Raw genomic sequence first — 11,867 nt, 5'->3', positions numbered from 1 at the left:
GATTCATAGTATTTAAAAATCATATATATATATTTTTCATATTTTTTTTTTTCTTTTCTCACGATCAACGAGTAATCATGATCAAATAATATCACCATAACTATACGATTACTTTTCCGCAGGCAGTGGCGGAGCCACGTTATACCTGGGTGTGGCCCGGGCTAATTTTAACAAATTGTACTTATCATGTATAATTATATAATTAATTATAATTTGGCCAGTCTAAAATTGTAATTTGGCCCTATCAAAAAATTAAAATATATTTGGTGAGAGATTTGGGTAAGTTGTACTAAGTTACGTGTTCCATTTCCATTTATATAAAAATATTAAAATATAGGAAAAACTTCAAAAAAACCCTTATAACTTTATTCATAATCATTTATCTCCTCTCCAAAATTTTGAATCATTTACTCCCTAACTTAAAGTTTTTTCATCATTTAGGGGGGTAAATGATGAAAAAACTTTAAGTTAGGGGGTAAGTGATAAAAAAAATCTGAATAAGGATGTAAATGATTCAAAAAATTTGTGAGGGGTAAGTGATAATTAAGAAAACTAATAGGGATTTTTTTGAAGTTTTCCTTAAAATATATTCAATAAAATTTAAATTTTTTTAATAAAATTATATTTCTTTTTTATGCTTTCTGCTCAAGTGTTTTGTATTTAATATAATTTAAATATATTATAATATGAACTAACTAAAATTAAGAAAAATAAATACACATATAATTTTTTGGCCTAGCTCCGCCACTGTCCGCAGGATCTAAATTCCATTTGTAGGATCAAAGGTAAGCCACGTGTCGCACATCTAAAGAACCACATAGAGAGGAGCAAGTAATACGTGTACCGCAGAAGAACCCAAACACCAGAACCAGTTCTGCTGCTCGACAAAACATAAGAGAGAGAGAATCAAGAGAGGGAGGGGCACTACCCAGTAATTAACTCAAAATCCGAGGCTATTTATTTGAGTACCCTAAGGCAAAAAATGACAGCGACGCCAGGATAGAGAAATAGAGAGAGAGAGAAACCCCAAAAACCGAAATTGCCCATCATCCAAACAGCGCCTTCCCTCTCTTTTAAAAGACACCCTGTGCTTTTTCTCTCCCCCTCTTTACCCTTTTGCGTTCTCTCTCTCTCTCTCTCTCTCTCTCTCTCTCTCTTCGTCTTCGTGTTATCGTGCTCTTCTCAAACAATCTCCTCCTCACAGTTTCGTCTTCTTCTCGATCTCATCACTGTGAGTAATCGACTCCCAATTTCTAACCCTATTTTACCTATCCAATACAATCGTTTCTTAGATCCCGAATCGATTCTGAAATTATGTTTGCTGTTCATATCATCGAATTTTTTCCCCTTTTCTTTTTAATCTTTAAAGCTCTGCATTCGCTTTTTGTTGTCATATTAGATTTCGATTTTTTTTCTTTGATTGTTAATTTTCGCTTTTTTAATCTGTATTTAAAGATTTATTTATTTTTAGTTCTGATTAGTGGTTTAATTGATCTGCGGTGTCTCGTTTCGCCGTACTTCAAAATATTTTTTATTTTTTATTTTTAAGAGATTCGGTGTATTTATTATATTAATTAATCAAATGTTGCTAGACTCGAAAGACTGCGGGGGGTTTTATTTTGATTTGCAGCTCGCTTCCCTGACGCTATTATTATTATTATTATTTTTTTAACGTTGAAATTTGCATTTTCTCAATTTATTTTTTTTTTCTGGTATTTTTTTTGTCACAGTATCCCTAAACTGAATGCTTTACAATCTAAAGAGACTGTGAACTTTTTTTGCGGGGTGGGTGATAATTTTCACTGTCACAGCTGTGGTTTGGTTCCTTTTTTCTCACACGTGGTTTCTTGGGTCAATTCTTGGGTCAAAATAGGTTTTTGAGTTCGCTGGATGTGTTTTTCCTCTTTTCTTTGAAGATAATTCCGGCCTAAGCTGTTGATTCTTAGTGTTTGTGATAATATAATTATGTTTAATTGACATGTGTTTCGTGGTTTACCCCAATTTTCATTTAGGGCAATCATGAGTGACCAAGGAGATAGGACTTGTCCTCTCTGTGCAGAGGAGATGGATTTGACAGATCAGCAGTTGAAACCTTGCAAATGTGGTTACGAGGTTTGATTCTATATCTATTTTCTTTTTAGGCAATGATTTGGAGGTTTTTATATAATCTGTTGCAGAAGAAAACGGTGTTTTTAACGGTTAATTAATCTCCTTGTTAGTTCAGCCACTTTTTCTTTGGTCTATGTAAATTTTCATTTCTCTTTATCTTTTTAACGTTTGTCAAGGTTTATGCCTTTATGGTTCATATTTCCCTGCCCTTTTCCATGTTTTTTCTTATTATATTCAGCCTGTAATAGAGCAAGGTGCCATTTTTTTAATTGAGTATTATGTAGTGTTACTGTTATTAACTGGATTTTGTGATTACTTTTCATACTAGTAAGTATTGTTGAGATTTTTTTACTCGTAACTTTAAAGAAGGTAGAAATGGTGGTTAGAAGAAAGTGTTAGTTCTTCATCTTTTGAAACTGTTAATGTTTTTTTTCCTGATGACTTATCCTTATCACAAAGGATTCATTATGATAATATCATTTTCATCTCTCCTTGATTTCAGATATGTGTCTGGTGTTGGCACCACATAATGGACATGGCTGAGAAGGATGACACAGAGGGGCGATGCCCCGCGTGTCGATCTTCTTATGATAAGGAAAAGATTGTTGGGATGGCTTCAAACTGTGAGAGGTTAGTTAACTGTTTCTGTAGGATTGGAAATGTTGTTCTGTTTCCATAGGCCTTTTTGTTACTTATTCAATGTGCATTCCTGTATAACTATTATCAAAATAATGTTTTTCGATAAGATTTGAGAAACTCATGTTTGAGAGGATCAAAGGAAAATACTAGTTATTGAACTTTTTGTTTCTAAGATTTTTTTGCTTTTCAAACTATTTATACTGAGTCCTGAGTTGACATTTTTATTCTGTATTTCTCTTGATGAAATTTTTCTTGTAGATTGGTGAATGAAATTAATATGGAGAAGAAAATGAAGAATCATAAAACAAAGTCTAAATCATCTGATGGGCGGAAGCAGCTAAGCAGTGTGCGAGTGATTCAGCGGAACCTTGTTTACATAGTTGGCTTGCCTCTCAATCTGGCAGATGAAGATGTAAAAATTTTACCATCTTGCTCAGATGTTCTCTGATCCACTTGAATTTTTTGGTCTGTTTTCCTTAAAACAAACTTTTATTTCTATAACCATTATGCAGCTTATCCAGCGGCGAGAGTATTTTGGTCAGTATGGTAAGGTCTTAAAAGTGTCAATGTCTCGGACGGCAGCTGGTGTCATTCAACAGTTTCCGAACAATACTTGCAGTGTGTAAGTATATTCTCTGTAAGTTATAGGCTTAGCTGTTTCCTTAATGGTATTATGGTTTTCTATTAGTTAGCTGGCCATATTGGTTGCTACCGTCAGTCCGAGAGTTTACGTAAACTCATGGGGTTCGTGGACTCATCCCTTAAACTTGTAAGAGTTTACTATTACAAAAATATAATAAAAGAACGTATCATATCATCTATTACCCTCCAGTTTTAGACATATTGTAATGGGGACAACAGGTTAACGGGCCATAGGTAAGAAATAACAATTCAGAAGTGTCATTCACAAATAATAAAGGCTAGAAATAACAATGAACCAAGGCAAGAAATGAACAATTTCTGTAATATCAATTTTCAACCAATTAACCAACAAATCATTGGGTTGAAAGAATAGGTTTCGCCATGTAAGAACAGAACACAAGAGAATGAACAGGTTTGACCATAAAAGAACAGAACACAATGGGGTTTGAAATTGAAAGATATATACTAGAACTACAGGTTGAAGCTGGACTGGAAGTTAATGGTTGAAGCTGAGTTGATGAGTCACAATTGATCTTCTGATACTGGGTTCGGTTCATTGATCGAAATGCGGAATCTGGGATCATGATGCTAGATTCTGGTTCATGACGGCTGGAAGCTGGGTTCGGTCTCACGGTGGATTTGTGTTCTGTCTCACAACGGTTGGACGCTGATTTTGCTGAAAATTCCAAGGCTGAGCTGCACTTTAGGTTTTCTTAGCAACCCACACGTTTTGGGCATTTGGGGGCATAAATTAGATCAGTTCTTGTGAACTCCTCCCAGGCTCACAATTTTGTGAGTTTCACCAATTCAGTTGGAGTAAACCTGGGTCTATGAAGAATCAGGTTAACTTGATTTTGGTACCTATGATCATGAACCCATACGTACTACGATATAACTCGCAAGTCTGACAACCATGGCTACTGACTTACCGTAAATAGACCTTTTACTGCTTTGTTTGCTTGTCAATGACACGAATTAGATAGCTAGGAACCTGTATAGTTTTGGATTATTGAACATTTCTTTTGACACTGGAAGGAAGGAAAGGAAATAAATGACCGGCAAAAAAGTCTTAATCAAATGCAATTTTTTTCTAGGTAAAATAGAAGGAAAAGGCCATTTCTATACATAGCATGGGCTCAAAAAGACCTGTGAACCATTTTATTCCCTGGTTCTATATCAGCATGTTTGACTACCATTATATACTACATTTAACATTAATATAAATTCATTAGTTCCTTATTAAAGTTTTTGTTTCAGATATATTACTTATTCAAAAGAAGAGGAAGCAATTCGTTGCATTCAAAATGTACATGGATTTGTATTGGAGGGTAGACCTTTAAGGTACAACTATTTGCTTTTATTGAAACTTTTCATGCAGTGGGATGTTTGGACCAAGTCTTGCTTATCAAATTTGTATTTTTTGGTTTGTACATTTCAGGGCTTGTTTTGGAACCACAAAATATTGTCATGCTTGGCTTCGAAATATGGTATGAAAGTTACTGTGTCTTTGTAGATTTTTAAATTGTGCCTTAATTGATTAAGGTTTTAATTGGCGAGAGATCTCTATGACCAGCCTTGCAGCAATCCTGATTGTCTATATCTGCATGAGATTGGTCCTCAAGAAGATAGTTTTACAAAAGATGAAATAATCACAGCATACACTAGGTACTTTTTCGTATAATTTTGAAATATTTATTATAATTTGGTTGTAAAATAAACTCCATTCTTACGGCTTTGGGTATCTATGATCGTCATTCAAGCTGTTTAATTGGCTGAAGTGAAGGAGATTGTTTTACTTATATTGTGCTGAAAAAATTTGTGTTCTGGGTTCTGATGGAGTTCACTTTACATGAATCGAAGCTATGTTTTGGGTCTTTGTTTGCAGATTGTGCTTTTCTGTTTGGACACGTTCAATTGCTTGAACTGAATGTAGTCTTTTCAAATAATTATATATTGACTTTGTTGTTTTAAAGAAGTCGAGTTCAACAAATCACTGGTGCTGTAAACAATATGCAACGGCGGTCAGGGAATGTATTACCCCCTCCAGTGGATGATAACATGAATAATTCTTCAGAAAAGCCCATTGTGAAAAATGCTCCAAGTGTAAGACCTTTTTTATGTTTCCTATAACTGCTCTTGTTTAGGTGTTAAATTTGACCATGTCGTTGTTGGGTACCCATTCAATCTTTAATTGCCACACTGCTAGTGTAATGTGTTTATGCACATAGCAGCTTTATATGAAGAAACTGACATTTTATTTTATTTATGGAGCAGAACTCTGTTAGCACTGTAAGAGGTTCACCTCCAAATGGAGTCTATGGGAGACATGTAGCTCTTCCTGCTAGTGCGGCATGGTATGTACCATGTATAATTTTGTATTTGGCTTTGAAGATTGAACTTATGTAAAGATAATTATGGTTCCAAGCTATGTTTATGTTTGCTAGGGGTACCCAGGCTACAAATTGTGAGCCCCCTTTTGGTGGTCTATCATATCCAAGTGGGCCGTCCAAGCCAAAACCTGATACAGTCAGCAGTACACTAGCCTTTTCTGCAGCTGTTACGGGCACAATTCAGGCTTCTGCATTGCAAAGTGATGGAAAGAGGCCACTATCTAGTGATGGGAGTCATAGTATGACAGCTAGAGTAAAAAATGAATTGTTGAGACCTGTGAAACAATACAATAGCATGGACTCTCTGGCCAGTGCAGGTGAAAAAACTTCAGCTTTTGATGTTTCTCCTGTGCCCATGTATTTGAGCAGCCAGTTGTCTTTACCATTGTCCCTAGATAGTGATAGAGGCAGTTGTAGTACAGCAAACACAATAAATTCTATTAACATAACTGGACAGTTGTGTAGCTCTGGTCCTGAGGAAGCAATCACTGCTACCAATGAAGAGATTCAGAATTTGTCCAGTGAGTTGTCCTCCATTAACATTGATAGAAACACCTCAAATGAACACTATGGTATAGCCAAACCTAATAGCCCGCCTACTGATTATGTCTTGATAAAATCTCCTCAAATTCAAGGATCACAGCATAATAGTGACAGATTTAGAGATGTAACAACTACAAATGTTGCTGGTAAAACTCCTACATCAGATAATGGGGTTTGTTATTCAAGGGAACAGTGTGGTTGGAGATTGGATCCTCAATCTCAAGAAATATCAGAAACTGTTGAAGTGGAAGATGATGTAATGTCTTTTGATAATCAAAGACTCAAGGATCCAGAAGTTGTTTGTCATTCTTATTTGCCAAAGTCAACAAATTTCCTTCATATATCAAACCATTCTAGCCCTCATCTTCTGCAGCATGGTGAACTCTGTACTGCTGTAAATGCTGGTTCTCTATCTGCTCATGATAGTGTTCAGGATGAATCTATATTACATGCTTCTAGCATATTATCTAATGGCTGCCCTGAGAAATTGGTTAGCGGCAGCTCTTATGGATTGCTTCGTGATGAAAGAAATGGGCAAAGCATTGGAAGACCAGTTGGTGAAGCAGTAAATGCTGGACATGATGCTGCTATGGACAAGGGTGAAAGTAGTATAATTTCAAATATTTTGTCCATGGACTTTGATGCCTGGGATGACTCACTAACATCACCTCATAATTTAGCTAAGTTATTGGGCGACAGTACTGACAACCCTTCTGGTCCTTTAAAAAAATCTAGCTCTTGGAAAGTTCAAAGTAACAATCAGTCAAGATTCTCTTTTGCAAGACAGGACGAGTGCAGAATGCAAACATTTGATGTACATCCATCTAATGGTGTCAGCCAGCAACAGCCGAGGAGCCACTCACTCATCCAGAATTTTGCAGAGGGGGACTTGTATATGGATAAGGTGGGCATTGCAAATGGCTTTCCTACCAGTAACTTTGAGGAAGTTGAAAATGTAGGCGGCAGTCATTTTGTAGCTTCTTCTAATAAGCTTTCTGGTGAGTATCGATAGATTACTTGAACTTGCAACTGTCGCTTTTATTGTGTTTCCAGTGGCAAATCTTATTTTGGGATCCTCTGCTACTATTTTCAATTTCACATTTCAGTTATTGCTTTTATGACCTTCTTGCTGGAAGATTGAGTAAAATTTATTTAGAAAGTTTTTCTTTGTGATATGATTATAATTTTTTAGGCACGTTATGATTTAATATTCTTTCCCTTCAGATATTTTATTCCTTTGCTGCTTTGAAAAATGAAATATTGTGCCTTCCGTGATTTTTTTAATTCCTGTTGTTGTATGACCTGATTATGTTGTGCTGCATTTGGTATTTGATTCAATAATCATGCTTTGAAGATCTTGCATTTGTGTTAACTTGGAAAAAGAGAGAGAGAAATTGGTATCTTATTCATGACTTTTCAACAGAGTTAGAAAAAGGAAAAGGCTATGCTCAATAAGAAATGAGTTCGTTTGATTTGCTCGGCTCACCTTATGCTCACGAGCTACATTGAGTTTAATGAGTGAATATGGAGCCTCATATTAATTGAGCCTTATGTTATGCTTGAAATTTAAAAACAATAAATTCATTTCGTATGTTTAGTTTAAAAAAAATTAATCTGACAATAAAATGTCTTTCATATATGAGGAAGGATCGGTTTATCCTGGTGCTAGTCAAAATCACTCTTACATCATTCAATAAATTTTTAGTGGATATTTTATCTCAATCTATCATTGGATTAAAAGTTCATACCATATGAACTATTCATAAAATATTAATCCAAATTTATTTAGTACTTTGATAGTATCCATTTAACGAGTTGTTAACAAACAGTGCTTGGCTTATTGTCAACCTTTTTTTCAGAAATGAAAAAGCCATCCTGGGGCTTTACGTGAACTAATTAACCAACTAGTAAAATCCTTTAGTTGGAAGTGAACTTTGAAACTGATTGCACTCTTGTAAAAAAATATCAATATTGTAATTGTATAGAAGAATAACAAAAATTGCATATTTACTACAGTGTGACTGTGTTGGGGTTCCATTTGCAAGGTATGGGATTTGGAGTCCCACATTAATTGTATGGGCAACTAATGTGGGGTTTATAAGGCCTTGGGCACTCCCACCCTTTGAGCTAGCTTTTGGGATGATGCATCTCAAGGTCTCATCAAACTGAATGACAATTGCTTAAGTCCAAAGTACACACCATTCACGATTTAGTGCATCTATTTTAAATGTAATTGAATAACGTTCATTTTCAATTATGTGGTAATTCATGGTAGATAGCTGAAGCTGTTGCTTGATTACCTCATTTTCTAGGTAGTAGTTCAAAAGGTCTAGCAATGATCAATGCTGCAATCTTTGGGCTACTTGTTTGCATTCCTTCTAATTTATGCATTGTATGGCTTGTCATTTCATTTGCAGCTGTCTCAGCTTTGTATATCCATCTGATGACCTTGCTTTTTATCTTTTTTGTTTACAGCCATTTCAAGAGCACAAGTTTCTACCCCACCAGGATTTTCAGTTCCAAGCAGGCCACCACCACCTGGTTTTTCTTCTCATGAGAGAGTGGAGCAGAATTTTGACTCCATAACTGGTTAGTTATGGTTTCTTATAACTTTCCACGTGCCCTTTTTTCATATTTTTGTTGAATATAATTGTTATCCTTTTGGCAGGGAATTCATTGCTTGACCATTCTTCCATTTTGAGAAATTCATATCAGACACCCTCAACTGGGAATATTGGTGGCGCTGGGGACATTGAATTTATGGATCCTGCAATTTTGGCAGTTGGTAAGGGGAGATTTCAAGGTGCACTAAACAGCCCAGTGCTGGACATGCGATCAAATTTCATGCCACAGTTAAATTACTTTGAAAATGAGGCCAGACTACAATTATTGATGCAAAGATCTCTCGTACCGCAGCAAAACCTTAGATTTTCTGAAATCGGGAATACTTTTTCTCAACTTGGTGGTTCTTATGGTATTTCTTCAAGGTTAGATCAGTCACAAGTCAATGATGTATCCCCATTCCCTCAGTTGTCTCTACAGCAGTCTACAAATGCAGCCTTGTCAAATGGTCACTGGGATGGGTGGAATGAGGTGCAAAGTGGGAATGGTCTAGGTGTGGCCGAGCTTCTAAGAAATGAAAGACTTGGATTTAACAAGTTTTACTCTGGATACGATGAATCAAAATATAGGATGCAGAATTCTGGGGATCTTTACAACAGAACATTTGGGATGTGACTTGTTTCTAGCTATGTTGTCTTTCTTATTGTTGGAAATGGGAAAGCCAAGCAGAAATGGACGAACAATTTATTTTGCGTTAATGAAAATGTTGGGGCTGACTCTTCACTGGTCTATTGGGCTACCTAATGATGAAGCTCCCAAGAAGTGTAATTTATGGCTGCAGCTGGTAATTAGTAAACTTCCTCTGTTTTCTTGATTAAATTGGCTTATACGGAATTGCTCATTGTGCATGCTTTTGAAAGTGTCTTCACCTATGCCAAAATGAGATTGAAAAAAAGTTCTTTTTGTACTGGATTTCATGCTATCATATGTCAAGAATGACATTGCTGTTTGCTTTTATGTTATTGTGCACTCATTTCCCCCTTTTTTTGCTTGTAGTTCTGGATTTGCAGAAATGAGCTGTGTTGGGATTTTAAGATATCAACTGTCAATGCTAACGTGATCAAACTGGCAGGTAGATCGTAGTTGTGTGTTTTCCCTTGAAAGCAGAGAGCGTGAAAACTTGATTCAAAATCAAATAGATCCGTCCCATATTGTTGTAATTTTCTTTTTAGTTTAACAACCCTTGTGGGTAGAACTATAGAGGTTTGATGCGAATGGTTAAAGGGAAATTATTTTGGCAGTGGATTTACATCTTGGTAGAGTTTGGTAATCATATTGGGTATGAAATTGATCACTTTTTTAACTGGAAAGGTCCATGTGAATTTTTTTACGCTCTGGGCAGCTGGTGGATTCTTAATTTTTTTCCCTCTCCCTAAGATCTCTTATAGTTTTATTAATTTTGCCTTTTCTGTCTGCATAAATTTTTTATTTAATCACTTGCTGCAGAGATTTGCTTTTTAAGAGCGCTCTTTTTTTATCTTATTGTTTATACCCCGTTGTTTGGTTTGTTTCATTTAGCTGCCTTGTGAATTTGTTACTGGTTCTCAGGCTAATATTTACCAGCAGGGACGGGGTAATCCATGTCTCGTTATGAATGGCTTCGGGCATGACCAATTATCTGCATTTTCTGATGCAGCTGAAAAATTTGAGGTGCATTTGAACATAATGTGGACTTCAGTTAATGTTATTGTGAAATATTGATTTCGGGTTTGTTAAATGAGATCGGTTATTCATATATTCAAGGTTTCTGTTTATTTTTGGATACAAATAATGTATTCAATGTGCACAGGTTGAGCATATCTGGCCAACTTATTTACTGTTTGGTGCAGCAGAAAAACACAATCTTTCAAACCGTGTCTTCGTTGTCATATGATAGCATCTCGTAAGCGTGTTCACGTGGTATCCTTGCGATCATTACTTCTATTTTGTTTTTTTTCATTTCATTTAAAGAGGACAAAGTTCCTAAATAAGAAAAAATATGAAGAATTTAGGTGACGAGGTCTAGAGACTCCTACAAGATCTAGGGTCATATGATTGTAGGTTTGAATTCCTTCTCTGTTGTTAATGGCGTTGTTTGCAAATGGATCTGCACACATTTGAATTATCAGATATGATAAGTATGCAGATTAGACAGTGAATTCCCTCATCATTGACTTTCTTCAGACGCAAGGACCAGACATACTCTATGCCGCTTTGTAATCCAATAGCTCGACGTGTCTCTTCAATTAACAAGTAATTTTAAGAGTAAAATAAACATCTTATCAGGTTTGAAAACAATTTTGTTTAGTGCTGTAGTTGTGTTACTTCGATAATGGTGTGGGTGAGGTTATCTTAGCTCCAGGTAAGATGAGACATTACATGACGTCAAAAGTCGACCAGGACAGCAACTGTCTACTTATATATCGTGCTGCTTGATCTCAATTCCAATCGTACTACATATAAAGAATAAATCTGTTTGATGTCGTAATCTCAATCATTTATAAACAAATTAATAATTATAGAAAATGTGTTGAAATGGGAAGTGGAAAATATAATTATTAATTTATCTATGAACAAGGCGTTTTAGCAACAATTTTTGACCGAGAGTTGGAATTAGTTGTAGGATAGACAATGTTGATGATAATGTGATTTTAAGAAACACGAGCCTTTTGGGAGCATTTGGTAGAGAATAATTCTTTATTTGGTAGAGGATAGTTCTTTTTTTGTTTGGGAATAATGAATAATATGGTGGGAAAGTTAATTTTCAGGGAATGTTATCAAAGAGCTATTTGGTAAGTTAAAATATTATTGGGATTTTGCCTCAAAAAAAATGTAAAATTTTTACAATACCTGGGATGGCATTTTGAAAAAAAATTGTACACAACAAAATTTTGGAAAAAATTTCAGAAATTTTATATCAAATATGAGTAAATAGGATTACAC

General features: G+C 35.4%; 1 protein-coding gene across 2 annotated transcripts; it reads left to right on the top strand.

Annotated features, from left to right (window-relative positions):
* Positions 1-1,057: 1,057 nt before the first annotated feature.
* LOC133306805 (uncharacterized) lies at positions 1,058-10,255 on the top strand. Of its 2 annotated transcripts, none has more exons than XM_061507181.1 (14): positions 1,058-1,231; positions 2,013-2,112; positions 2,612-2,739; positions 3,007-3,160; positions 3,261-3,370; positions 4,648-4,731; positions 4,829-4,877; positions 4,964-5,055; positions 5,367-5,493; positions 5,665-5,744; positions 5,835-7,321; positions 8,799-8,912; positions 8,992-9,729; positions 9,942-10,255. In XM_061507181.1, the coding sequence occupies exons 2-13, from the start codon at positions 2,020-2,022 to the stop codon at positions 9,558-9,560; spliced, it is 3,087 nt and encodes a 1,028-aa protein (XP_061363165.1). In that variant the 5' UTR covers positions 1,058-1,231; positions 2,013-2,019; the 3' UTR covers positions 9,561-9,729; positions 9,942-10,255. The 2 variants fall into 2 exon arrangements, with proteins under 2 accessions (XP_061363165.1, XP_061363164.1); XM_061507180.1 differs by having other exon boundaries at positions 1,059-1,231; positions 5,364-5,493.
* The last annotated feature ends 1,612 nt before the right edge of the window (positions 10,256-11,867 follow it).

This window comes from Gastrolobium bilobum, unplaced genomic scaffold (assembly GCF_033153095.1).
Source record: "Gastrolobium bilobum isolate Gb01-03AN ecotype WA unplaced genomic scaffold, APGP_CSIRO_Gbil_v1 utg15399, whole genome shotgun sequence".
Lineage (NCBI taxonomy): Eukaryota > Viridiplantae > Streptophyta > Magnoliopsida > Fabales > Fabaceae > Gastrolobium > Gastrolobium bilobum.
This window is presented reverse-complemented; position numbering and strand designations above follow the sequence as displayed.

Excerpts from the sequence above, each read along its gene's own strand:
- LOC133306805 (XM_061507180.1), top strand. The coding sequence starts at position 2,020 with ATGAGTGACCAAGGAGATAGGACTTGTCCTCTCTGTGCAGAGGAGATG. Across the intron at positions 4,878-4,963 it reads ATGCTTGGCTTCGAAATATG|CCTTGCAGCAATCCTGATTG; the intron begins GTATGAAAGTTA and ends CTCTATGACCAG. Across the intron at positions 5,494-5,664 it reads TTGTGAAAAATGCTCCAAGT|AACTCTGTTAGCACTGTAAG; the intron begins GTAAGACCTTTT and ends TTTATGGAGCAG.